We start from the raw sequence: 25,618 nt of genomic DNA on the forward strand, positions 1-25,618 counted from the left end.
CACATAGATACCTATGGGTCATGTTAAAATACCAGAGGTAAACCAGCAGTAAATTCAGATTGAAGCTGCGGGCATTATTCCTGTTCAAGAGGAGGTGTAAATGTTGGTATGTGAAGTACATGTGCATATTGTAAATTATGCATAGAAACATGATGGCAGACAAAGATCAAATGGCCTATCCAGTCTGCTCATCCACAGCATCCACTCTTTCCTCCTCTCCCTAAGAGTTCCCACGTGCCTATCCCACGCTTTCTTGAATTCAGACACAGTATTTGTCCCCATCACCTCTACCTGGAGACTATTCCATGCATCTACCACCCTTTCTGTAAAAAAGTATTTTCTTAGATTACTCCTGAGCCTATCACCTCAACTTCATCCTATGTCCTCTCATTCTGGAACTTCCTTTCAAATGAAACAGACTTTATGCCACTTGGGTACTTAAATGTCTCTATCATATCTCCCCTCTCCCACCTTTCCTCCAAAGTATAGAACACATTGAGATCTTTAAGTCTGTCCCCATACGCCTTATTATGCTCCACCCAGATTCTTTCTCAGAGCACATTTACACAAGTCATTTAGCAGTTTGAGCCTTCTTGGAACTGTACATAACCTGCGGGGTAACTATTTTTTATAGAAGTCCTTATATATTGTGGGAACAGTTTATAAAATTACCCCCCTTTGATTATAAGCCTGCTGGGACAGGGGGGAACTATCTGTTTTATTTGAAAATTAATTCTCCTTGTGCTGCAAGTAATCAATTTTATATCAATCAATGAGCTGGCTTCCTAAGTTGTTTGATGGCACAGTATGTTGTACTACACACATTATTATAGTATAGTATGCGTTGCTTAGATGTATGATTATAGTATCTATCGGTGGCTGTTTGATTTTTATGAAAACTCTTTAAACCTTTTCTAGACCAGTTATATAGTCTTACTGTCATGTTCCTAATGAGATTGCTGGCTATGTTGTGGAATGACTGACTGACTGCTTTTTGTCTTGCTTAATGACATTTTAATGTAAATATTTCAAACTTATTTTTCTAGGTGGACATTGAGATAAATGGAGAAAGTGTAGACTTGCACATGAAACTCGGAGATAACGGAGAAGCATTTTTTGTTCAAGAAGCAGAGAAAGATCAGGTGGGATTTCTAATATATGTCATGCTGCTGCTGCTGACATGACATAATAGTAGGCTATGTCTTGACTTACAGTTTGGTAAGTGCAGCTGTTTACTACTATAGGCCCTGTGATGAATTTCATAGGTAATAACATGTGGCACATCTGTTTGATGCTCTAGAACAGTGGTTCCCAACCCTGTCCTGGAGGACCACCAGGCCAGTAGGGTTTTCAGGATAGCCCTAATGAATATGCATGAGAGAGATCTGCATGCAAAACTGCTCCATTCATATTCATTAGGGCTATCCTGAAAACCCGACCAGTCTGGGGGGGTCCTCCAGGACAGGGTTGGGAACCACTGCTCTAGAGCACACAGGTCATGAGGGAACAGCAAAAGCATATTCTTAAGGATTTTTAAACTTATGGAACTTTCTGCTCCCAAGTTGTATATTTTATTAATGCCACCTTTTTAATTATTATTTTTAAAACTTGTAGACTGCTCAAGGGCTCCTTTTACGAAGCCGTGGTAGCGGCTTTAACGTGCGCGACTTTTAATCGCACGCTAACCCCCGCACTAGCTGAAAAACTACCGCCTGCTCAAGAGGAGGCAGTAGCGGCTAGCGCGAACGGCGGTTTAGCGTGTGCTATTGCGTGTGTTAAACCGCTACCGTGCCTTCGTAAAAGGAGTCCTAAGTCTAAGCGGGGTGCAGTCATACACAAATGATAAAACTCAAACAAGCTAGCTATGTTGTCATCGGCCATGTACTGCTGAGCGTTTCAGAAGGGTGCATTTGAGAAATGCACATGACATACAAAATCTTTCCACAGTCAGTTTAAGATGTTATTGCCAGTTTTGATTTGATTTGCTTTATTAACCTGTCCCATCACTCTTTAATTTTATAGACCTGAATTCCCTTTCTGTGTGTGTTATAATTTGGTTTCTAATGGCCCATAATTGACAAAGAGAGTATATGTATGTGTGAAGAAATTGAAGGAAGAGAAAGAGAGCGAGAGGCAAGGGGTTGAAGCCTGTCTTTTATAGTATTTTCCAGTATCTTTTCTTTGTCACAATTTGGTATTGGTTTGATCTAATGGCCCTCAATTGACAAGGAGGTGTGACCCTTTTGAAGACCTGGTACATGGAGCCAGGCTGTCTGGGTTCCTTTGTTATACCCAAGCACCTGCATTTACCATATTTTTTGAAAGTCCAGGGCTTGAAGGAGCATTGGGTTTAAAATATGTAGATTGTGGCTAAATGGGCAAGAGCCATTCAGTCTATCTGCAGACATTTTCAAGAAAGTACTTCAAAAAATGCAATAGTCTTTAACAAGGGTTTTATAGAAACTAATGGAAAATGAGGACTTAAAACCTCATCTACTTCATTCACTGCCTACCAAGTTTCAACCTTTACATTGAGTTCCTCACATCCTTCAGGGACAAATTCAAAACGAATGCTGGGAAGTTCTTCTTTACCCAACGTGTGGTGGACACCTGGAATGCGCTTCCAGAAAGCGTAATAGGGCATAGTACGGTACTGGGGTTCAAGAAAGGATTGGACAATTTCCTGCTGGAAAAGGGAATAGAGGGGTATAGATAGAAGATTACTGCACAGGTCCTGGACCTGTTGGGCCGCCGCGTGAGCGGGCTTCTGGGCACGATGGACCCCAGGTCTGACCCAGCGGAGGCATTGCTTATGTTCTTATGTTCAGATTCTCATGTTTCTTGAGTTCTGTTTCTGTTTTTATCGTACAACTCGTGTTGGGAGACAATTCCGTGTATCTGCCTTCCCCTATTAATGAATAGTTTAAGTTCCTTATCCTTCCTTCTTTGAACCTCCATATCAAGACCTCTTGTACTAGAATTTCTTCCCCTGGAAATGCTTGATGCATATTCATTTCTTTCTTCTTATTAAGGACAAATGGAAACAAACCATCCTCCCCTTTTACAAAAGCTTAGAAGAGGTTTTTAGTACTGGCCAGTGCGTTGAATGCTCTGCTGCTCAGACGCTCATAGGAACTCTGACCGTCGGAGCAACACAGAACGTTCAGTGTACTGGACGGTGCTAAAAAAACCTCTTTTTGCGCTTTTGTAAAAGGGGGGGTATATGACAAAATCTATTCAAAATTAAATTTGTTTATGACTTATTTCCAAGTGAGAATTATGTGTGTTATTTTCTAAATTAATATCTATGGGTATTTCAGGTTCATTTCTAACAACGGTTCATTTCATTCCTTACCAAAACAAAATACCACATTTTCTTCTTTGGTTGATTTTGTGTTGCAAGGGTTAGTTCTGTCCTCGCTTCGTTTTAACCTCTTTCTAAGCCAGGGGTGTCCAATGTCGGTCCTCGAGGGCCGCAATCCAGTCGGGTTTTCAAGATTTCCCCAATGAATATGCATGAGATCTATGTGCATGCACTTCTTTCAATGCATATTCATTAGGGAAATCCTGAAAACCCGACTGGATTGCGGCCCTCGAGGACCGACATTGGACATCCCTGTTCTAAGCCCATTTGCTACTCTAATTCAAGATCACAACATCAAGGCTTTCATTTATTTTCGATCCCGTTCTCCCCAATGAGCTCAGAACAAATTGCAGGTTATTTAGATGATATCTTACTAGCTTTTCCAGTATCCCCATTTAATATAGATTTAATTCCTCTTCAACAATGCATTGCGAATCAGTTTCAAATTAGCTTAAAAATCATGGAATGGTTTTTAATCTATCAAAGATGACTGTGTGCTGGATCACAGGTATACTTTCCCCTCCAATATACACTGTAATATAAGATTATTTGACACTAATTTAACACTGTAAAGTCTTTTCATTACCTGGGAGTTGTGTTTGATCCAACACTATCTTCACAGTCATTTAAAGGATTTTTTTTGATTGCGGTGTTTTAGATCAATCAGTTCTATCTTAGATTTCTAATCCTTTTCTTCATGCATTTGTCCTTTAAAGAACTGACTATTGCAATTCAGTGTATTGTGGAATTTCATCTGGCAACTTACATCATCTCTAAACACTTCAGAATTCTGCAGCACAATTTTTGTATAAAGCTAAACTTCTCGATCATGTAACTCCATTATTGATACATTTACGCTGGTTAGCAGTTTAGATGCCAATTTAAAATCCTTTGTCTAACGTTTAAAACACAAAGCAAAACCAAGAAGAACAAAAATCTTTGCGAACAAAACTGAGAAACAAACGGCAGAAATGACTGTCCGCTGATGGCAGAAAGGATATTTGAGGAAACCAAATGTTCAATGTAAAAGTCTTTATTTGATAAATGACTTTCTGCTATCAGTAGATAGTTGTCTCTACTGTTTGTTTTTGATGTTTAAAGTAGAGAATGACACGGTGGCAAAATTCATCACCGTTCCCGTCCCCGTGGGAAATAATCCCATGTCATTTTCTAGTGTCTATTTCAATCTCAATCCTTCTACACTAGCATTCTTCAAAGCAAAGCTTGTGGGTCAGTGGTTGTGGCCATTCATACTCTGATTCTTATCTCTCTCCTTAAAGAATGACATGAAGATGGTTTCCCGCGGTTATCCGCAGGGACGGGGACGGTGATGAATTTTGTCACCGTGTCATTCTCTAGTTTAAAGTACTCCAAGATAGTCAACCCCCTTATCTAGTTTCTGTAACTATTCCATACACGCCATCTCGTTCATTATGATCCCTCGACGCCAGTAGGGTAGTTCTTCAACCTGCTAAGTTAACTCATTATGACTCTCCCTGATCAGCAGCATATTTTTTTCATTTCACCGTTTTTATGGAATAATCTTTTTCCTCCTATCAGCTGAACAATCATTTGCAAGGTTTAAAATACTTCTGAAGACTATTTTTTTTCTATGAAAGCTTTCAGTAATTCCCTGGGATAGTAGTACTTTAGAGTCAGATTTGGGTTTCTGCTATGAGAGTTGCATTCAAAGTTTTTAAGTTTTTTGGGTAGTTTTTATTTGTTTTATTGTTGATAACTTTTTATAACTTTTATAGAATATTTTAATTTGTGACTTGTATGAATAATGTCTTTGTTTGATTGTATTATCTTTACTTTTACTGTTGATGTTCCTTTCCTTATTTGTTAATTATTTTGTAAGCTGCTTTGACCTATTACATTAGCAGAATATCAAGAATACAACAAATATAAACATAATATGAAGACTCTGAATTTTTCTGTTTTGTTTCCTTAGGAATTCATTCCTTCACATCTGGCCACTTCTCCCATTCTTTTAGAGGGAGCTACTCTAATGGAGTTGCACCAGAAAAAGAATGGTGTAGACCGTTTGAGAAATGGGGACCCTGATAGGTCCTCACAGATACCAATTACAATTCATGGGTCTCCAAATGTACTGGAAATTCCAACAGTCTGCGTTTCTGGAAAGAAACGAAGGAAAAGACGTAGGAAAACAAAACTGGACAGCTTAAAAAGAGAGGACAATGGAGATACCTCGGAAGATGAAGACATGTTTCCTATAGAGATGAGCTCAGAAGAAGAAAATGAATCATTGGACAACTCAAGGTACTTATTTATTATACAATACAGATATCACATTGCAAACCATTTTAATCCTATAATAATGTCACTTACATTATAAGTGAAAGCATAGCTTGTCTTACACAGTGTACTCCTATGCCAGTGTATAGCATTAACACTTTTCATTGTTCTAGAATTTCTTTGAACACAAAAGATTTACCATAGTCACATGCATGAATCACAGTGATCAGTGTTAGATATTTACAGAGCTTTGTGGGAGTAATATAAAAATTTTCTTTATGTATGGTAGAGGCCATGTTGCCATGGCTTCATAGTTTCCCTTGGTTCAATTTTGTCTCTTGCAAAAGACGGATATGTCTTTTTACTTAAGAACATAAGAATATCCTTACTGGGTCAGACCAATGGTCCATCAAATTCAGTAGCCCATTGTCACGGTGGCCAATCCAGGTCACTAGTACCTGGCCAAAACCCAAGGAGTAGCAACATTCCATGCTACCAATCCAGGGCAAGCAGTGGCTGCCCCATGTCTTTTTCAATAACAGACTATGGACTTTTCCATAAGGCTATTCCAGTAAGGCTATTCTTATGTTCTCTTACCACAACCTGATGGCATCAGCTGAGAAGGCAAAGGTAAAACATTTTTACAATCAAAGAGGCGAACTGGAAAGCACAAGGATGCATTGATTCAACCCTGGCCGGAAGAGAGGCTTCTATTTGTGTTTCCCCTGTGGCCCATGGTGTGCCAGGTTATCCGCAGAATCATGACTCATCCGGGACTTGTGATCTTGGTAGCCACAGACTGGCTTCACCGACCTTAGGTTGGTGCATCTCCAACGAGACATGCCTCAAACTACCAATTCATGCAGGGTTCCCATGGAGAACCCAGATCACTTTGATCTTACAAAATGGATAATGAGCTCACAGCCTTGACCCACAACGGTTATTCAGAAGTAATCATTGCTTCTCTTCGAGCTAAGAAACCATCAACATTTGCAGTCTATGCTAAGACCTGGAAGGCTTTCCAGCTATGGTGTGCCAAAGATCAGGTTGAGCCTCTCACAACACCAATTCATGTGATCCTGGCATTCCTTCAAGCCGGATTAGAAAAGGGGCCTAGCAGCGGAGTCTCTCTAGGTCCAGGTGACAGGCCTCTCATGCTTACAACTCGAGGGAGAAACAATTCCTGGCATCTCACTCTGATGTGACCTGGTTCTCGAAGGGAGTGCTCGGGTTGAGGCCTCCTGTATGCCAGCCTTTTCCATTCAGGAATCTTAACATTCTGAAGGACCTATTCAAGCCTCCATATGAGCATCTCCAAGATGTGTCTCTTCTAGACCTCATGGTGATGATGATGTACCTGATAGCAATAGTCTCCGCGAGCTTAGTGTGTTCACTTTCAGATTGAAAAAAGTTGCAGATAATATTGGTGGAAAAGTTCTAATATTTTACTCTCTTCACATATTACATGGATTAACTAGAGGTAGGTCTTGCCCGACAAATCTGATCAACTTCTTTGACTCAGTGACCAGAGAAATTGGATAGAGGATGTGCGCTAGATGTGATGTATTTAGATTTTAGCAAAGACTTTGACAGTGTTCCACAAAGACGTCTGATAAATAAACTGAGTGCCCTTGGGATGGGTCCCAAAGTGACGGACTGGGTCAGGAACTGGTTGAGTGGAAGGCGACAGAGGGTAGTGATAAATGGAGATCGCTCTGAGGAAAGGGGTGTCACTAGTGGTGTGCCTCAAGGTTCTGTTCTTGGGCCTGTTCTTTTTAACATTTTTATAAATTATATTCCTGAAGGGTTGTTGGGTAAGATTTGCCTCTTTCTGGATGATGCCAAAATCTGCAATAGAGTAGACACACTGAATGGTGTGAATAACATGAAGGAAGATCTGGTGAAGCTTGAAGAATGGTCTGAAATTTGGCAGCTAAAATTTAATAAGAAATGCAAGGTCATGCATTTGGGCTGCAAAAACCAGAGAGAACGGTACAGTTTAGCGGGTGAAGAACTTCTGTGCATGACGGAAGAGCGGAACTTGGGTGTGATTATATATGATGATCTTAAGGTGGCCAAACAGGTTGAAAATAGAAGGATGCTAGGTTGCATAGGAAGAGATATGGCCAGTAGGAAAAAGGAGGTATTAATGCTTCTGTATAAGACTCTGGTGAGACCTCATTTAGAATATTGTGTACAATTCTGGAGGCTGCATCTTCAAAAAGATATAAAAACAATGGAGTTGGTCCAGAGGAAGGCTACTAAAATGGTGTATGGTCCTCATGATAAGGCACATGGGGACAGACTTAAAGATCTCAATCTGTATACTTTGGAGGAAAGGCGGGAGAGGGGAGATATGATAGTCTTTTAAATACCTACATAATATAAATGTGCATGAGTCGAATCTCTTTCATTTGAAAGGAAACTCTGCAATGAGAGGGCATATGATGAGGTGATAGGCTCCAGAGTAATCTGAGGAAATACTTTTTTACGGAAAGGGTGGTAGATGCGTGGAACAGTCTCCCGAAAGAGGTGGTGGAAACAGAGACTCTGAATTCAAGAGGGCCTGGGATAGGCGCTTGGGATTTCTCGGAGAGAGAAAGAGATAATGGTTACTGTGGATGGGCAGACAAGATGGGCCATTTGGCTTTATCTGCCAACATGTTTCTATGTTTCTATTACCTCCTGTGAATTTTTCAGTAATTGAATATTTATATACCTGGGTTTGATCCATGTATGGTTCCTGGAATAACATTTTGTATTTTCTGCTGTATTTCTGTATTCTTTAAAAAGGCTTTTCTCTTGCTTTACATATGCAATTCGTTCCATTCCTGTGTGTATAAGTGGATTCTTACTCATTCGTTCTGTTTGCGGGAATGCCTATCCAAGTTTAATGAGAGAAATGGATTCTGGATGCTTACTTCCATACTTCAACACAGCCTTTGGTATACACTGATTCTCACAGACTACCTTTTAAGCATGGAGGAGTCTTGTACATATATCCAAGTTTTCAAGGTATGTAGAAGACTAGTGAACAATTTGACAGCTAGATGAGAATACAGAAATCGTAAGCTGATTGATGGCTTGTGAATTATATTGGAATGCTTTTCAGTAATAGTTTTAATCTCCTGAAATACTCTTTTCTCACAGTACTTTACATTGGGTTTTTACTCCTTATTTGACTTCTAGATATTTATATACGCCTTCCTGTTTGCTTTATGGTGTTTGATGTTGTGCCTGTGCAAATTGATTCTTTTCTTTAGCATCTGGATGTCTCCCCAATATAGCATCCTTCACATTTCATGTATTGACTGATTTATGGTATATATTTGAGGAAGAGCATGAGTAGGATCTCTTGATGTTTAATGTTTTTCCATGTAGGTAACTGGGGTCCTTTTGCTATGTGATGGCATAATTTGCAGCTTGGCATATGCATTGCAGGGATTCATGACAGGCTGTCTATCTCCACATTTAGAAGCATTTAGGTTCTGAAATTTAGCAACAACCTTCAGGGATTTCAGAATTAATAAGCAGACAGATTGAGTCAGTATTTAGAGCCTCACAAATGTCACTAAAGAAATTGAAGTACAATGACTATTTTGAAATGGGAACATTATACGTAGGCCTATTTACTTCCAGCCAAAACAGCAAGATTCCAGATTTTGTTTCTTGCTGAGAATAGCCAGAAGCAGAATAGCATCTACAGCTATAGCTATAGTGCAAGTGAGGGTTGGGGTCAGTCTATGAAACAGCCAGACACAGTCATGGAAAGTGCGCAGACAAAAGAACTCTTTATTAATTCAAAGCCCTGCGTCACAGGACTAGGCACAACAGGAAAACATCTTTTACTTTAAAAGCAAAAAGTCTTGATGGGCCTGGAAGTAACCATGCCACCTACTATCCCCTCCTCTCTTTTGGCAATGAGTCAGACATCCATGGCCTGTGACTGCCACTTCCCAAACATAGTCTGCAAAAGTGTTTCTCAAGTTAAGTGGCATGGTTTGGTCTCAGCCAGACTTCAGAACAGGCTTATATGTATTCAGCAAAAAGAAGTTTTAGCTTACCTCAGCCAAACAGAATATCTAGATGCCATAGTCAAGGCATATAGTATACTCGGGTTACTTCTCCTCCTCCTCACGTGGGTCTCCTTAACCCAGCTCTGGTCCGGTCTGCCAGCTTTCCTGGCTCCACTCTTCTCTTGTCACTTTCCCCTAGGGAAGAGACCTAGGTTCAGGTGGCTTTGACACTGTGAGGGAATATCCAGTAGGGGGAGTGGTAACGTCGTATATACCGCATTTCTCTGCATATAGGCTGCACCCATGTATAGGCCGCAGAAATTGGCGGCCTATGTTTACAAACTGGAAGAAAAGCTGCACAATGGTATTAGCCGAGGCTTATCTTCCGGTACCTCCCCTGCCTTTTACATTCATCCCCCCCACCCCCCCGGTACCTTTTTAGGAAGCCCCCTCGCTGGCACACGGTTCGGATCTCCAGCGGTGCAGGGCAGCCGCGATCTCTTCGGCATCCGGCCTGCCCCTGCACCGCCCGCTGAATCGCCAACGTCAGTTCTTGCGGGACTCGCAAGAACTGACCTCAGCCACTCAGTAGGCGGTGTGGGGGCAGGCCGGATGCCGAAGAGATCGCGGCTGCCCTGCACTGCTGGAGACCTTGAGCTGCGCGCCAGCGAGGGGGCTTCCTAATAAGGTACCGGGGTGGGGGGGATGATTTAAAAGTTTTATATAAGCCACCCCATATAATTAGGCCGCACCCCATACACAGGTTTGTAAAACCCATGTATAAGCTGCAACCTATATATGGGGAAATACGGTACTCCCTCACAGAGGATTAAACATTCTATGAAACTGGGAGCTCATGTATGCCTGTCTTCCTGTTTTACTCATTTCCAAGAAATTGTATAAGTTCAGAAGGGGAGTGAGTCTCTAGGATCCTTATAGCCCTCTACTGGACCAGACAAATCTGGTTATCACTACTGTTAGAATTCTCCATTTGAGATCCAGTCAGACTGAATTTTTACAGATCTTATAATTCAACCAAAGTGTTTATTTCACATGATCTGAACAGTATCCAGAAGAGTGCTTTCTAACGGGATAGTTGACACTACTTTTGTGCTGTAAGCAACCAGGACTTAACCTGCAAGATAAACCAAGACTCATCAATGTTATGTTAGTGATTTGTATCCCGCTATATCCCTACAACACAGATTCCAAGCAGATCTCATTTATTTATTTATTCAATTTTCTATACTGTTCTCTCAGTGGAGCTCAGAACGGTTTACATGAATTTATTCAGGTACTCAAGCATTTTTCTCTATTTGTCCTGGCAGGCTCACAATCTATCTAATGTACCTGGGGCAATGGGGGGATTAAGTGACTTGCCCAGGGTCACAAGGAGCAGCGTGGGTTTGCACCCACAACCTCGGGGTGCTGAGGCTGTAGCTTTAACCACTGTGCCACATAAGTTAAAAATTATTAAATTCCAATCAAATCAAGGCAGTGCCAAATCTCAATCCCTGATAAGAATTCATGAAAAAGTCAAATTTTATTTTTATGGAAAATGCCATAAGAAATAGATGAATATCTGAAGGTAGTGAATTCCACACCTCCACTATATAATAGTAACTAGTCTTTAAGCCCTTTACATTAACGGGTGCTAGAATAGATGTGTCTGTCTGTCTGTGTTTCTTTCTCTCTCTCTCCTTGGCCACTGTCTGTGTCCTATCTTCCCCCCTCCCGAGCAAAGCTGTCTGCCCCCAGCACACCCCTCCCCCCAAAGTAACCCCCTTTCCCTCTCCCTGACTGTCTCTCCGTGGCCCCCTTCTGTATTCACCCTAGAGCAAAGCTGTTTGCCCCAGCACACACCTCCCCCCAAAGCAGCCCCCTTTCCCTCTCCCTAACTGTCTCTCCATGGCCCCTTCTGTCTTCCCCCCACAGCAAAGCTGTCTGTCCCCATCACACTTCCCCCCCCCCCGGCCAAAGCAGCCCCCTTTCCCTCTCCCTGTCTCTCCATGGCCCCTTCTGTCTGTCCCAAGCACACTTCCCCCCCAAAGCAGCCCCCTTTCCCTCTCCCTATCTCGCCATGGCCCCTTCTGTCTTCCCCCCCACAGCAAAGCTGTGTGTCCCCAGCACACTTCCCCCCCAAAAGCAGCCCCCTTTCCCTCTCCCTATCTCGCCATGGCCCCTTCTGTCTTCCCCCCCACAGCAAAGCTGTGTGTCCCCAGCACACTTCCCCCCCAAAAGCAGCCCCCTTTCCCTCTCCGTCTCTCCATGGCCCCTTCTGTCTTCCTCCCCCCCCCCCGAGCACAGCTGTTTGTCGCAAGCACACCCCTCCCCCCAAAGCAGCCTCCTTTCCCTTTCCCCCTGCCCCCCCCCTGTATTGGCCCCATTCTTACCCTCCCTCCATCCCGGTGTCTTCTGGCCTGCTCCTCTTCAAAGCAGCCTGCGATCGTGGTGGCTGGCTTTAGCGAACCTCGCAGGCCGCTCTCCAACTCGGTAGCATGTTCCCTCTGACGCGATCCCGTGCGTCAGAGGGAACTGCTACTGAGTTTGGAGAGCGGCCTGCGCGGTTCGCTAAAGCCGGCCATGATCTTAGGCTGCTTTGGAAGAGGAGGAGAAATGGCGGTGGCGGTTGGTGAGTTGAAGCTCCAGTGTGTTCCCTGCCGCAGACGCGGGCAGGGAGAGAGCTTGCCTGCGCTTCGGATTGGTGAGTGAGGGCGGGAGGAGGGGGAGTCGCCAGAGTGATCCCTGCAGCCGGGTTCTAAAATGGAATACGGCCACGGATCACACACCACAGCGGCAGGGATCACGCTTTTTTAAAAGCGCATGCGCCGCTAAGGTTTTATTATATAGGCTAAGATTTTTGATGTACCTGTTTGCTTTTTACACCCTTAGCTGATGGAACAGCCATCAGCATCTGTAGTTATTTATTTATTTCTTTAAAATGATTTATAACCCACCTATCCACAAATCTAAGCAGGGAACAATAATCATATACAAAATCACACTAAGAGAGACAAACAAATGCAACACAACAAAAAACACAGCATAAAAAAATAACTGCATATTCAAACTGTCGCATGCCTTGCACCAAAAAAGTGCAAGTTTTAACCCCTATTCTAAAATGCCAGAGTATATTCAATTGGTGCAATGACAGAGGTAAGGCATTCCACAGTGCAGAATTAGCCTTTAAAGAGGAAATCTGCAAGGAGGCTCCATGCCCCTCTATACATTCTTTCATTTGTTTAGAGAATGCATCCAGAAAGCATAGGATTCTAGTCAGTCTTATGAGTCAGAAGTGTGGGAATGCATTAATTGGATTAATGAGATTACATTTCACAGGTTTTTGTTTATTTGAAGACAGTGGAGGCATATAAGGACACACAGCTGTAGACTGGTACAGTATAATGGAATAACTGAAGCTTTAAAATGCATATTCTGGTGCCACCTAGTGATGATGCCAGAGAACTGTAACCATTTTTTATATACCCTGGAAATTATGTACTATTTTTATAAACAACTTATGAATGTAGATGTGTCGGACTTGAGCTGCAAGCACAGTTGTAACAATACAACATCACGAGAAGGCTTGTAGAAGTAGCATGTTTGGTGTACAGTAATATTAAATAATTTGGATATATAAAATTGTATGAAATAGTTATGACACTTTTGACAAAGTGCTTATGTGTGTTAATATTGTTTTGTGCCGTTTCTAATTTTAGGCCCTCATTTCGAAATACTTACATTGATGAAGTGCCAGAAAGAAATACTTCAGCGGCCATCTCATTCCCTCAGTCTGCATCCTATCCTTTTTCCGATGGAGAGTGGTCACCCATTCAAAGGTGTGTCATGTGTTTATGTAACAAGATATATAATTTTCCTATGTTGACAATGGCCAAAAGACTTTTGCTTCCAGACTATAGCATCACATCTTATTCAGAAGGACAAGAAGTCAGCTTATGACTTGGACATTATATTTGGTTTTAGCCATAAGGTTGACTTTGCCAGCTACTAAAGATTCTACTATTTCTGTGGGTTAATGTGGCTTTTCATTTTTTAGTCCATTTTCGTGGTTTTTCATTTTTTAGATAATTTTTAGGTTACAGTAACCTTGTTTTTTCTCAGATTCCTTTGTTATCTTCATAGACATATTGACAAAATATTAGGGCTGTATATCAATTAAAAGCTTTAATTATACAATTATGATTAAAATTTTTAATCAACAATTAATCACATGTAAAAGAGATGTAATTTATTTAGCATGTATAGCTATTTACATTTTTTTTTTTTGTTCCTAAATATTCAACAAATAGCATGCACTCTTCTTAAAGGTTGTACAGAGAAATACCAGAAGAGGAAGAATCCAGGCATTAGTCTGTCCTAAGGCTGAGAAGTTGCCAGATGGGAAGTCACTGAGCACAGATGCACTTAGAAATGAAAGCAACTCTCCCATCTGTGCCTGTCACCGTAGGCGCCAACTCTGTGGGTGCCTGAGCATCCCCAGTAATTTTGGGACCTCACGTTACCAGGGCCTGTGTGCAGCTGGGCATCTCTTCCCCTTCTGTCCATCTCCCTCCCTCCCTTCCCGGTCTCCTTTCAAAATCAAAAGGGGCTCCGGCGTGGCAGCCATTCTCACAGGCTACCAGTGCTGCCTTGAAGCTTTCTCAGTGCACCAATCCAGCAATCCAGAATATGCAACCCAGCCCCCCTATTCCCTCTCTCCCCATATGAAGCAGCCAATTAAACATTTATATAGAGCTTAGGGTCCATAGTTGAAATGCTTTTCATCTCCGATCAAGTAGTGGAATCTTATTATACATAAATGCAGTCATGCAATACATCTCATACCAATTAATCAGTTTTTCCACTATCTGTTCTACTGGGGGGAGGGGAGAGAGGGTGCGCTCAATGACTGCCTCCAAAAAGCTGCCAAAGTCAGCCATGCAGCTGCCATTGTCAAACGCAGCAAGAAGTCCTCACTTTAATTCATTCCAGGTACAGAAATATTCAAAAGCTCCACCTTCGGCAAAAGAACAACTTGCTGCTATAATATCTGAGAGACAAAGCAAAAAGTCCCCTCCCAAAAGGGACATGCCAAGGGACATCCCTACCACTTAGAAACATAGAAACATAGAGTATGACGGCAGAAGAGGGCCGGTGGCCCAACAAGTCTGCCCACTCAAGAACCCTCCCTCCCTGGATTACCCATCTTTTATGCATAACTCTGTAGCGCCCCCCACCTGTTTATCCCATTGACTTTTGAAGTCGAGCACACTACTAGCCTCGACTACTTGGTGTGGAAATTTATTCCATCGATCAATCACCCGTTCGGTGAAGAAATATTTCCTGGTGTCACCATGAAATCTTCCCCCCTTAAATTTTAGCAGATACCCTCTTGTTGCTGTGGGACCCGTAATAAAAAAATATTTCTTCTTCCACTTCAATGGGACCGTGATGTATTTAAATGTTTCTATCATGTCCCCTTTTTCTCTGCACTCCTCGAGAGAATATAAGCGCAGTCTGGTCAGACGTTCTTCATAAGGGATATCTTTAAGGCCCGAGACCATCCTAGTGGCCATTCTCTGGATCGACTCCATTCTCTTCACATCCTTTTGATAATGTGGCCTCCAAAACTGGACACAGTACTCCAGGTGAGGTCTCACCATGGATCTATATAACGGCAGTATGATCTCAGGCTTTCGGCTGATAAAGCTCCTTCTGATGCAACCCAGCATCTGTCTTGCCTTTGCTGAAGCTTTCTCCACCTGATTGGCAGCTTTCATATCTTCCCGGATGAGAACTCCCAAGTCCCTTTCTGCAGTGGTTCTTGCTAAGTTTTCACCGTTTAAGGTGTATGTTCTGCATGGGTTGCCGCTCCCAAGGTGCATTACTTTACATTTTTTGGCATTAAAGTTTAGTTGCCATGTACTGGACCATTGCTCCAATAAAAGTAGGTCCTTCTCCATAGTGCTGGGCCCGGTTACGGCATCAGGTTCTGTTGCTTTGCCCACAGTGTTGCATAGTTTAGCATCATCAGCAAATAATGTAATTTTGCCTCGAAGTCCCTGAGTTAGATCACTAATAAAGATATTAAATAGCATCGGGCCCAAGACCGAACCCTGCAGCACTCCGCTGGTCAGTTTTTACGTTTTTGAGGGGATACCATTTACTCTTTGAAGTCTGCCGCTAAGCCAGTCTTGTACCCATGCTGTCAGTGTTTTTCCTAGTCCTAACGAGTTCATCTTGTTCAATAACCTACTTTATGGAACACTATCAAAAGCCTTGCTAAAGTCTAAGTACACGATATCCAGGGACTCACCCTCATCCAGTTTTTTTTGTTACCCAGTCAAAGAAGCTTATCAGGTTGGATTGACAAGCCATGCTGGTTGGGATCCCTTAATCTTTCCTCATACAGAAATATGTCCAATCTGTTATTGATCAACTTCTCCATGAGTTTGCTCACTATTGATGTGAGACTCACCGGTCTATAATTTTCAGCCTCTGACTTGCATCCCTTTTTGTGGAGCGGAATAACATTCGCAGTTTTCCAGTCCAGGGGAACTTTTCCCTCGCTTAGGGAAAGATTGAAGAGCACAGCTAAAGGCTCTGCCAGGACATCCCTCAGTTCTCAAAGTACTCTAGGGTGTAGATCGTCCGGGCCCATAGCTTTGTTTACTTTTAGTTTTGATAATTCTTGGTAGACTTCGCTCACAGTAAATTCCATGTCCCGGAATGGGTCCTCCAAATTCCCCTTTGTCTGCAACTGAGGATTGGATCTTGGTGCTTCACAGGTGAAGACTGAACAGAAGTAGTTGTTGAGTATTTCAGCTTTGTCTGTGTCCGAGTCTGTAAAGTTGCCGTCGGATTTCTTTAGGCGCCCAATACCACTTGTGTTCTTCTTCCTATTGCTAACATTTAAAAAATGAATTCTCCCCTTTCTTTACCTGCCTAGCTATGTTTGCTTCCATCCAGAGTTTGGCCTCTCTGACTGTCTTTTTAACTTTTCTGGATTTGGCCAGATAGGTTTCTTTAGCTTCTGGTCATTGTGATTGCTTATAGTTTACGAAAGATTTTTTCTTTTGCCTTATTAGTTCTGAGATCTCCGCGGAGAACCACTGTGGTCTATTTTTTCTGCATCGTTTGCTCTCGGTTTTGATGTATATGTTGGTTACTCCTTGCAGGGTAGATTTTAGAGTTGACCATAGTTCCTCTACCTTGTCTGTTGTGCTTTGGTTTTGTAGCACTTTGTAGACGTAGTCCCTCATGCCCTGGAAGTTAGTTCCTTTAAAATTTAGGACCTTAGTCGATGTGTTTGGCCTAGTGGATCCTTTCTTGAGGTGGAACCAGACCATGTTGTGGTCGCTGGATGTCAAGGTGTCCCCCACCGATACCTCTGCAACACTGTCTCAGTTGGTGAGCAACAGGTCCAGGATTGCCTGGTCCCTGTTGGGTTCCAATACCATGTTCTTCAGGTGTGCTCCTTGCATGGAGGCAAGTAGCCTCTTGCTGCCGCTGGTTGTAGTGCAAGGTTTGTTCCAGTCCACATCGGGCATATTGAAGTCACCCACCAGCACTGTATCTCCACGTAGTGTGATGGTCTCTATGTCATCCATTAGTTCATCGTCTGCATCCTCCTTATGTCTTGGTGGTCTGTATACAACACCAAGATATAGGCATTTGTGATTGCCCCTGGCAAGGTTCACCCAGAGGGATTCTCCCGTATACTTGATGTCTGTGATTTTAGTTATTTTGATGTCATCTCTAATGTATAGAGCTACCCCTCCGCCTGATTTGCCCTCTCTGTCTCGACGGAGTAAGTTATATCCTGGTATGACCATATCCCATCAGTGGGAGTCCGAGAACCATGTTTCTGATATCGCCACTACATTAAGGTCGGCGTTTCTTATTTCCATTTCTAGTTTCAGTATTTTGTTGCCCAAGTTACGGGCATTAGCATACATGGCTGACCATTCTATCTTTTTGCATGGAGTGTTTTCTGACTGAGATAGTTGGTTCCCTTCATTCTCGCCTTTGTCCCCCTCAATCTTGCCTTTGTCATCCGTACTATTGCCTCTGTCTCCATCAGTGTCCATGTGATTTCTCCCCTCTGACCCCCTGTTCATGCAATTTTTTTTTTTTTTTTCCTCCCTGGCCTCAAGATAGAGTCTCCATTTCTCCCTCTGTTTCCCACTCTACCGACATGATTGCTTACCTCTAAGTCTGTGTCTTCCACTCTATCTCCCTCCCTCCCTCTGTCCCCTTCAGTATTTGCGCGATTACTTACCCAACTTGAGTGAGAGTGGATCCCATCCCCCGGCTCACCTAGTTTAAAGCCTTCCGTAGCAAGTGAGCGAGGCGTCGTCCCAGGACGTTCTTCCCTCTTCCCTCTTTTGCATTTGAGAATTGCTATACTGGGCCAGACCAAAGGTCTATCATGCCCAGTATCCTATTTTCATTGGTGGCCAACCCAGGTTCCAAGCACCTAGCTAGATCCCAAGTAGCAAAACAGATTCTATGCTGCTTATCCTAAGAATAAGCAGTGGATTTCCCCAAGCCATCTCATTAGTGGCCTATGGACTTCCCTTTTAGGAATTTATCCAAAGCTTTTTTAAACCCTGCTAAGCTAACTTATTTTTTACCACATTCTCCGGAAACAAATTCCAGTTTAATTAACACATTGTGTGAAGAAATATTTTCTCTGGTTTGTTTTAAATCTACTACTTAGTAGCTTCATCGCATGCCCCCCTAGTCCTAGTATTTTTGGAAAGAGTAAACAAGTGATCCACTTCTACCCTTTCTACTCCACTCAGTATTTTATAAACCTCTATTATATCACTCCCAAGCCATCTCTTTTCCAAGCTGAAGAGCCCTAGTCAAACGTTCCACACCCCCTGCAGCACAGCCCATTCCCTCTCCCTCGTACCTTATATAAAACTTTATGAGTGTCATATACCATCTCAGCAGGACTTTATACCCATTTTCCATTTTAACTGTAGCCATCCTCAGTGATTTTAAACACCCTTAAATCTTTTCTCGCATCTCCCTAGTGAAAGTTTTTCCCAAGTCTGATTCCCAGCCCTGCATGTACTTGAGAGAAGATCCTCTCATCATATTAAGATGGCATGTTATCTTTGCTGTCACCCCTCTTTATAAGGTTGGGCCCATTAGCTATTCAAAGGCAGATTTCCCCCTAGAGAGATCTCGCAGAATCCTCTTGCTTTGCAAATAATGTTTAAGTTACAGGTACATAAATCTATCCCTGGAGGGTGGCCCAAATTTCAGTCGCAGCTCTGGAAAAGCCAGCATCTGTTTACATACGGGTCCCACACAAACTAGCACTTGCTGTTCCCACTGTCGAAAACCATCCTGCTCTCTTCTTGGATGAAGCTCAGCATTAAACTGAAGCAGTGTGTACCAAGAGTACTGCTTCCCCTCTTAACAACCAACATTTTAGAGCAGTTCAAATGGACATCGTAAAATTTCTAATGGACTCTCTTATGGTCTAAATGGCCTCTTATTAAATACAAACTGGCATAAAAGCACGCTCTTGGAAATGATGGTCTGTGGTTTGCTAGTGGGCTGGCCCAAGGGTGGAATTTGGGCAGTGTGTAGGCAGAACACTCAACCAAAAAGGAGATGATCACTGCACAACTAGCCACAAGGGCCAATAGAAAAGAGCAGAGTGCACCTGGTCTTCAAAACCCACTTTAATAGCAATCAAACATGCTACATGTTTTTATGATCGACAAGACTATTATATGATTTGTCTTTATGTTTGATTGCTAATAAAGTGGGTTTTGAAGACCAGGCACATTCTGCTCTTTTCTGTTGGACCTGAGAGAACTCAAGTACACATGTAGATTACAAATCCTATAATTTGCATGTGTGCCTACTGACAAATAATGGCTGCAAATACAAATCCTTTCTGGACAGGACTTTCAAGTTCCAAGCAGGCAGACAGCAGTCCTGGCTGGACAACTACATAAACAGAGCCAGTTTGACGTACGGCGCATTTGAAAATCAATCAAAACCATTCTGTTTGACAAATTCATCTCCTAAACAGAAGCCTCCAAATGATATATTCTCCCTCTCTCTACCTCGATGTAATTTCGCTGTTTTTTGCTTTTCCTTTACCTAATTCTTATGTAACCCTCTCTTCTTACATCCTGTATTTCGCTGATTGTCCAGCGTTCTTCGAATGTGAACCGCCTAGAAGTCTTTCGACTATGGCAGTATAGAAGAATAAAGTTATTATTATTATTATTATGTGTCTTATAAAATTATCTTCACATAGATGACCTTAAATGGACATTTAACCAGGTGTCCTTTTATAACATTACCCTCATAAAGGCCTTTTTACTAAGCCGTGATAGCAAAATTGACGTCGGGGGTAAGGCTTCTGAGCCGGCGGCGTGCAATCGCTGCACCTGCCTGGCCCTTCCCAGCAATTCATTCCATGCCGAATCCACGCTCGTCCCTCAACCTACTGCTGAGCCAGTTTCATTGACGTATCCTCACAGTGGCAGCAGTGGGAGGTAATTAAATTCAGCAGGCGGGCAAGCTTGGGAGGTAGTGGAAGAGGACAAAGGCTGGAAGGCAGTGAGGGAAACATAGGAGGGATAGAAGAAAGGACAATTGTTGGACCTGAGTGGAGGGGGGGGGGAGGAAGAGGACAAAGGCTGGAAGGCAGTGAGGGAAGGAAGGAGGAAGGGACAATTGTTGGACCTGAGGAAGGAGAGAAAGAAATTACCAGACAACCGGGGGGGGGGGGGAAAGAAGAGGACGAAGGCTAGAAGGCATTGAGGGGGAGGAGTCATAGGAAGGAAGGAGGGAGGGAGGAAGGGACAATTGTTGGGCCTGAGGAATGAAAGAAAGAAATTACCAGAAAATCAAAGGTAGGAAAAATGATTTTATTTTCAATTTAGTGATCAAAATGTGTCAGTTTTGAGAATTTATATCTGCTGTCTATATTTTGCACTATATTTGTCTATTTTTCTATAGTTGTTACTGAGGTGACATTACATATTTTAAAAAATCATATGCCTTGACATCTGTGCCCTGTCCCTGCCTACCACTAGACCACCAGACGGGACAGAGTACAAAGCCTGGCAGGGAGGGGGAACAGGGTACAGAGCCTGGCAAGGAGTGTGGGGTTGGGTGCAGAGCCTGGCAGGGAGAATTTGGTTTAGAATGTTTTTTTTCTTGTTTTCCTCCTCTAAATTTAGAGTGCGTCTTATGGAGCGAAAAATACAGTATTTTTTTCTGTTTTGTTATATTGAATCATTAATGTTTTTAATGCTGATTAATGCCCAAATGATTCTAATTCATTCAAAATATTGGATTCATAACCATCTTTTTTTCTTTTTCTAATATACTCGTATTTAGTAAGGCTATAGAATGCAAAAGGTCCTCTTCCCATCTTACTGTTCCAGCTGATGGAGGTCTATCTAATTCTTGTCCTCAGCAATCTTCTTTTCTCCCCACTTCAGACAGGTATAGGAGATTCTTTTTCCTCCTTGAATATACAGTTCCTTTATATATGAACATGTTCACCTCTGAAGCTACTTACTAACCTATATCTTTAAATAGGTTTGTACTAAATTTTCATTTGCTACTATTGAGATGCTTAACATTGTTTTCATTAATTCTAGAATTCTGTGGAGATGGTTGTTGGAGGCGTATAAATACACTACTTTATTAATTTCCTTGCCACATTTCACCCAAGTTGCCATTCTTGGTACTCTCCCGTATTTTTGGATAGGATAGAATAGAAATAATCATAGCACAATGTTATGCAGCAACGTAATTGCAAAATTTGCAAATATGCATACAATGGCATGGGTTTGAAGCTATTTCTCAAATTTTCATCTACCTTTGGAAGATAAATTGAGGAGAGCACTAGATAATGGCATGCTAAGAAAACCACAGCAATAATAAAGGCATAAACTCTAGTGCTTTATGTATGTATTAGCAGCACTATTGCTTTATGTTTTGTTTCTTTTTCAGAAAAACAATTTAAACTCATTTAACTAGCATATTTATATTTCAGACAAAGATTTAGAACAGGGGTGTCAAAGTCCCTCCTCAAGGGCCGCAATCCAGTCAGGTTTTCAGGATTTCCCCAATGAATTTGCATGAGATCTATTAGCATACAATGAAAGTAGTGCATGCAAATAGTTCTCATGCATATTCATTGCAGAAATCCTGAAAACCTGACTGGATTGCGGACCTCGAGGAGGGACTTTGACACCCCTGATTTAGAACAACTGCAAGAAAGATGGGCATGGTCATGGTTTGTAAGAGTGCCAAACTTTATACTGCTCCTGGAGTGAGAGGAATAGAGATGAGAGGGAACTGTCAGAATTCTCCCACCCATTTGCCCAAATGCTGTAGGAGAAAGAAGAGTTTGGGGTGGTGTGGTGGTATTGAGAAAGAGAAGAGGTTGATAAGAGCTTTCAGAACATCTAGCAACATATTTTTAATGCAGCAGGATGGAAGGAAAAGGTATGGCCAGATTTAGGCTTCCTTTAGCAATGTCTAGATTTCTTTGCCCATAGATGGCACAAAGGGATGGACCACAGAAACCTTGACTCCACCAGTATTTTGCATACACAGAATTAGTAACTCCTAGTCCCCAGCCTAGCCCCCTGCTCTAGGCTGTGGCTTTATAATGACATTGAGCCTAGCAGCTGTTCCTAGGTGATCTGGCCCCTGGACTGGACCTAGTTGAGCACTCAGCTTGACTCCACTGCCCCCAGTCGTGGCTTTTAGTATTCACTGGGTGAGGCATTGACTCAGCCCTGTGGGCCCCTGCTTGAGGAGATGCAAGTCCCTATCCCTTATAACCCATACATTCTGTTTGAGTGTTTTTTCCTGGGTTCCCCCTGCATCTCCCATGTACAAAAAAAAAAAATCTACTTTGGTCTGCCCTGTTTAGATTTGTTTCTTTGTTTGGGGAATAAAGTTAAGCGAGTAAAAAAAAACAACCAAGACCTATTGTGCAGCCTTTAAAAAAAATAACCCAAAACAAAGAAGAGCACACCTGGAGTTAACAGGGGCATGAGAGAGACACCAGAGTGTTGAACTGAAGTTGGCTCCAGCACTCAAGCAGGCCTATATGCACTGGCCATGTGGCTAGGCATACCTGCTGGCAGAGATGCTGTTTTACTTCAAGAGCCAGCAGCTTGTTACAGCTGTCACTTCTGTCTTCCCCGTCCTGTGACTTCAAAAATGGGCTTGGGAGGTAGTGGGGAGAGGGGGGAGCAACAGAGCCTTGTCTCAGTTTTCCTGCACGAAGGCATCAGAACCTGTGGACATTTTTCTTTTTCTTTTTCTCCTGCTGCAGTTGCTGTGCAGCAAAAGAGCTCACAGCATCCATTGAAACTTGGAGGTGTTTTTTTTTTTTTATTTTCCTCGTTTACCCACCTTAGGTCTGCCTGCAGTTGGATGGGAGTCCTGGGAGATTTTTAGCTGTAGAGCTTAACTCACGTGATTAAACAAGCTTGCAGGTTGAAGCTGGTTCCTTGACCATTAGTGGGTCCCAGCCAGGACTCCAGTCCAGGTGCTAAATGCCACAGATGGGACCAGGAGGCTCCTGAAGCCTCAGTTGGTTCTGGGTGGTCGTTGGAGGCTCCAAAGTAACTCTTGAACCCTCCATCCACTTTGAATTTGGAAGAGGAGTTGTCCTATGTGATCTAGCTCTCATCTGAGGCCTTTAGGCTTCTGCTGACCTTTCAGAGGGGGGGGAAACCTCTGCTAGAGGGCTTGGTGAGGTCCCCAAAGCATTTTTCACCTGATAAAGCCCTCATCTGCATGGTAGTGGTGGAGTGAGAGTCCTCAGATGAAGCTCTTTACAGAGTTAAGGCCTTGGACCTTCTATAAACCTTTGTCCCTAAAGTGGTATCCCCCCCCCAGGTGGATGCTCTGGTCTCTGCAGTCACTAACTATTACTACTATTAATTATTTCTAGAGTGCTACCAGAAATATGCAGCACTGTACAGAGTCACTAAGGAGACAGTCCCTGCTCAAATTAGCTTACAATCTAAACAATCAAGACAGAGAAACAAGACACCAGGGTAGAGGTTACAGTTAGAGGGGATGGTTAAACTGCTGGCTAAGATGGTGAACAGAGGGTAGAGGGGAGTAGGGTTATGAGTTGAAGGCTGTCTCAAAAAGGTGGGTTTACAGCCTACTTTTAATCAGGGGGCAGGGGCATGGCGGACGGACTTAGGTAGTTTATTCCAAGCATAAGGGGCGGCAAGATGAAGGAACAAATTGGAAGTGGAGAAGAAGGGTACAGATAAGAGCAATCTGTCTGAGGAATGGAGTTCTTGGGGAGGTGTATAAGGAGAGATGAGAAAAGAGATACTGAGGAGTTACAGAATGAACACATGTGTAGGTTAGTAATAGAAGTTTGAATTGTAAGTAAAGGCGGATGGGGTGCCAGTGTAGTGATTTGAGGAGAGAGGTGAGGTGAGTGTAGCGAGGCTGGCAGAAGATAAGCCATGCAAGAGTTTTGTACTGATTGTAGGGGGGAGAGGTGGTTTAGCAGGAGACCTGTTAGAAGTAGATTGCAGTAGTCTAAGCATGAGGTTATAAGAGTGCGGACAAATGTCCGGGTAGTGGGCTCAGAGAGGAAGGAGCAAATGCTGGTGATGTAGAGATAGAAGCAACAGACTTTATCAGCAAAGTAGACAGGAACAATAACAGAAACGGAGAATGGAGGGAGAGGAGCAGAGGGTTTAAGAGGAAAGAGAAGCAGTTCACTCTAAGATGACTGCCTTTCCCTTTGGATCATCTGGGGTTCAGAGCACCATCTGTGGCATGTGCTATGTTGCACTGGCTGCCAGACTGTCCAGAGGTCTCTTGTCTGGAGTCTGAGGCAGCTTTCCTGGTGGATGTTCTTTATGATTTTGGTGTGGTTCTTCTCCCAGTTGGTAACCTTTCTGGTTAGTCACCACTGGCTGTGGTTGTGCCATTGTGCTGTGGATGCGGCTTCTAAGAGTCTCCTCAGTCAGTTGCTCCTTTGGTGGCACTTAATCTTTGGGGAAGACCTGGAAAGGTTATTGAAATTTATTTATTTATTTTTTGGGAGGGGGGCCTTTGGGCCTCTTCAGCTACCCGAAACAACAGGTTCCCAGTGTTTCTCCATGTCTTGAGGGTGGTCCAAGGCCATTTTTGGTCAGCCTGGCATTTGCCATCCCAGGCTTTAGGCACATGTAGGCCCCCTTAGGCAGGTTCCCTTTCTTGATTGCTTCCCCCCCCAAAAAAAAAAAAAAATAGATAGATCCAGTGACTCAGGCTTCTCCAATGGGGCTGGAGCTGTCAGGCCTGCACAGTGAGGATGTGCTAGTCCCTTCAGACTTTGTCTCTGTTCTATCATGAGTGGGCCTGCATCACCTCAGATCAGTGTGTTCTGAAGGTAGTAGAGAAAGGGTATCCCCTAGAACTTGCCCACCCAGTTCTCAACACCTTTTCAGTGTCTAAAACTGCAGCATCTTCTCAAGCTGAGGATGTTAGAACCAGCCATGAAAATGGAAAAGTGGCTAGGGCAATATTCCATTTATTTTATGCTCCCAAGGAAGGAAAGCAACAAGTTCAGCACTTTTGCCAGGAAACTTTGTGCCATCATTTTCAGTTTCAGGCCCTTCTTTCAGTTGGCCACGGTGTCGAATACCTTTTCCAAGGTGTTGACGGTGGTGGCAGGACATTGAGTGCACCCATACATGAATGGCCAATTCAAGTCAACTTGGAGGTAGAGGCCAGGGGGGGTCACTTCTCTGGTTGATTCACTCATGGAGGGCATGGGCTGCATGGTGAATTGTTTGAAGAAGAACCTTCTTCCTACCTGAGTCCTAGAACAATATGGGAGTCCATTTTAACATGGCTCAGGGGATGGTTTTCCTCTCAGAGGACTGGGAGATGAAGCTGTAAGCTCAGAAATGCAGGCTGTGTGAGCTGCTGATATCCAGGTTTTGGGAAT

The 25,618-nt window shown here is 43.0% G+C and overlaps 1 protein-coding gene across 2 annotated transcripts in view; it reads left to right on the plus strand.

Annotated features, from left to right (window-relative positions):
• LPIN1 (lipin 1) overlaps positions 1–25,618 on the plus strand; it is a 225,662-nt gene that overhangs the window by 100,563 nt on the left and 99,481 nt on the right. Inside the window, exons 3-6 of one of the 2 annotated variants that reach the window (XM_033937853.1) lie at positions 1,047–1,142; positions 5,319–5,647; positions 13,359–13,478; positions 21,022–21,129. In XM_033937853.1, coding sequence (XP_033793744.1) covers positions 1,047–1,142; positions 5,319–5,647; positions 13,359–13,478; positions 21,022–21,129 — 653 coding nt within the window. The remainder of the gene's footprint in view (positions 1–1,046; positions 1,143–5,318; positions 5,648–13,358; positions 13,479–21,021; positions 21,130–25,618) is intronic. The other variant, XM_033937854.1, reaches the window with a different exon arrangement.

This window comes from Geotrypetes seraphini, chromosome 3 (assembly GCF_902459505.1).
Source record: "Geotrypetes seraphini chromosome 3, aGeoSer1.1, whole genome shotgun sequence".
In the NCBI taxonomy this organism is placed as follows: Eukaryota; Metazoa; Chordata; class Amphibia; order Gymnophiona; family Dermophiidae; genus Geotrypetes; species Geotrypetes seraphini.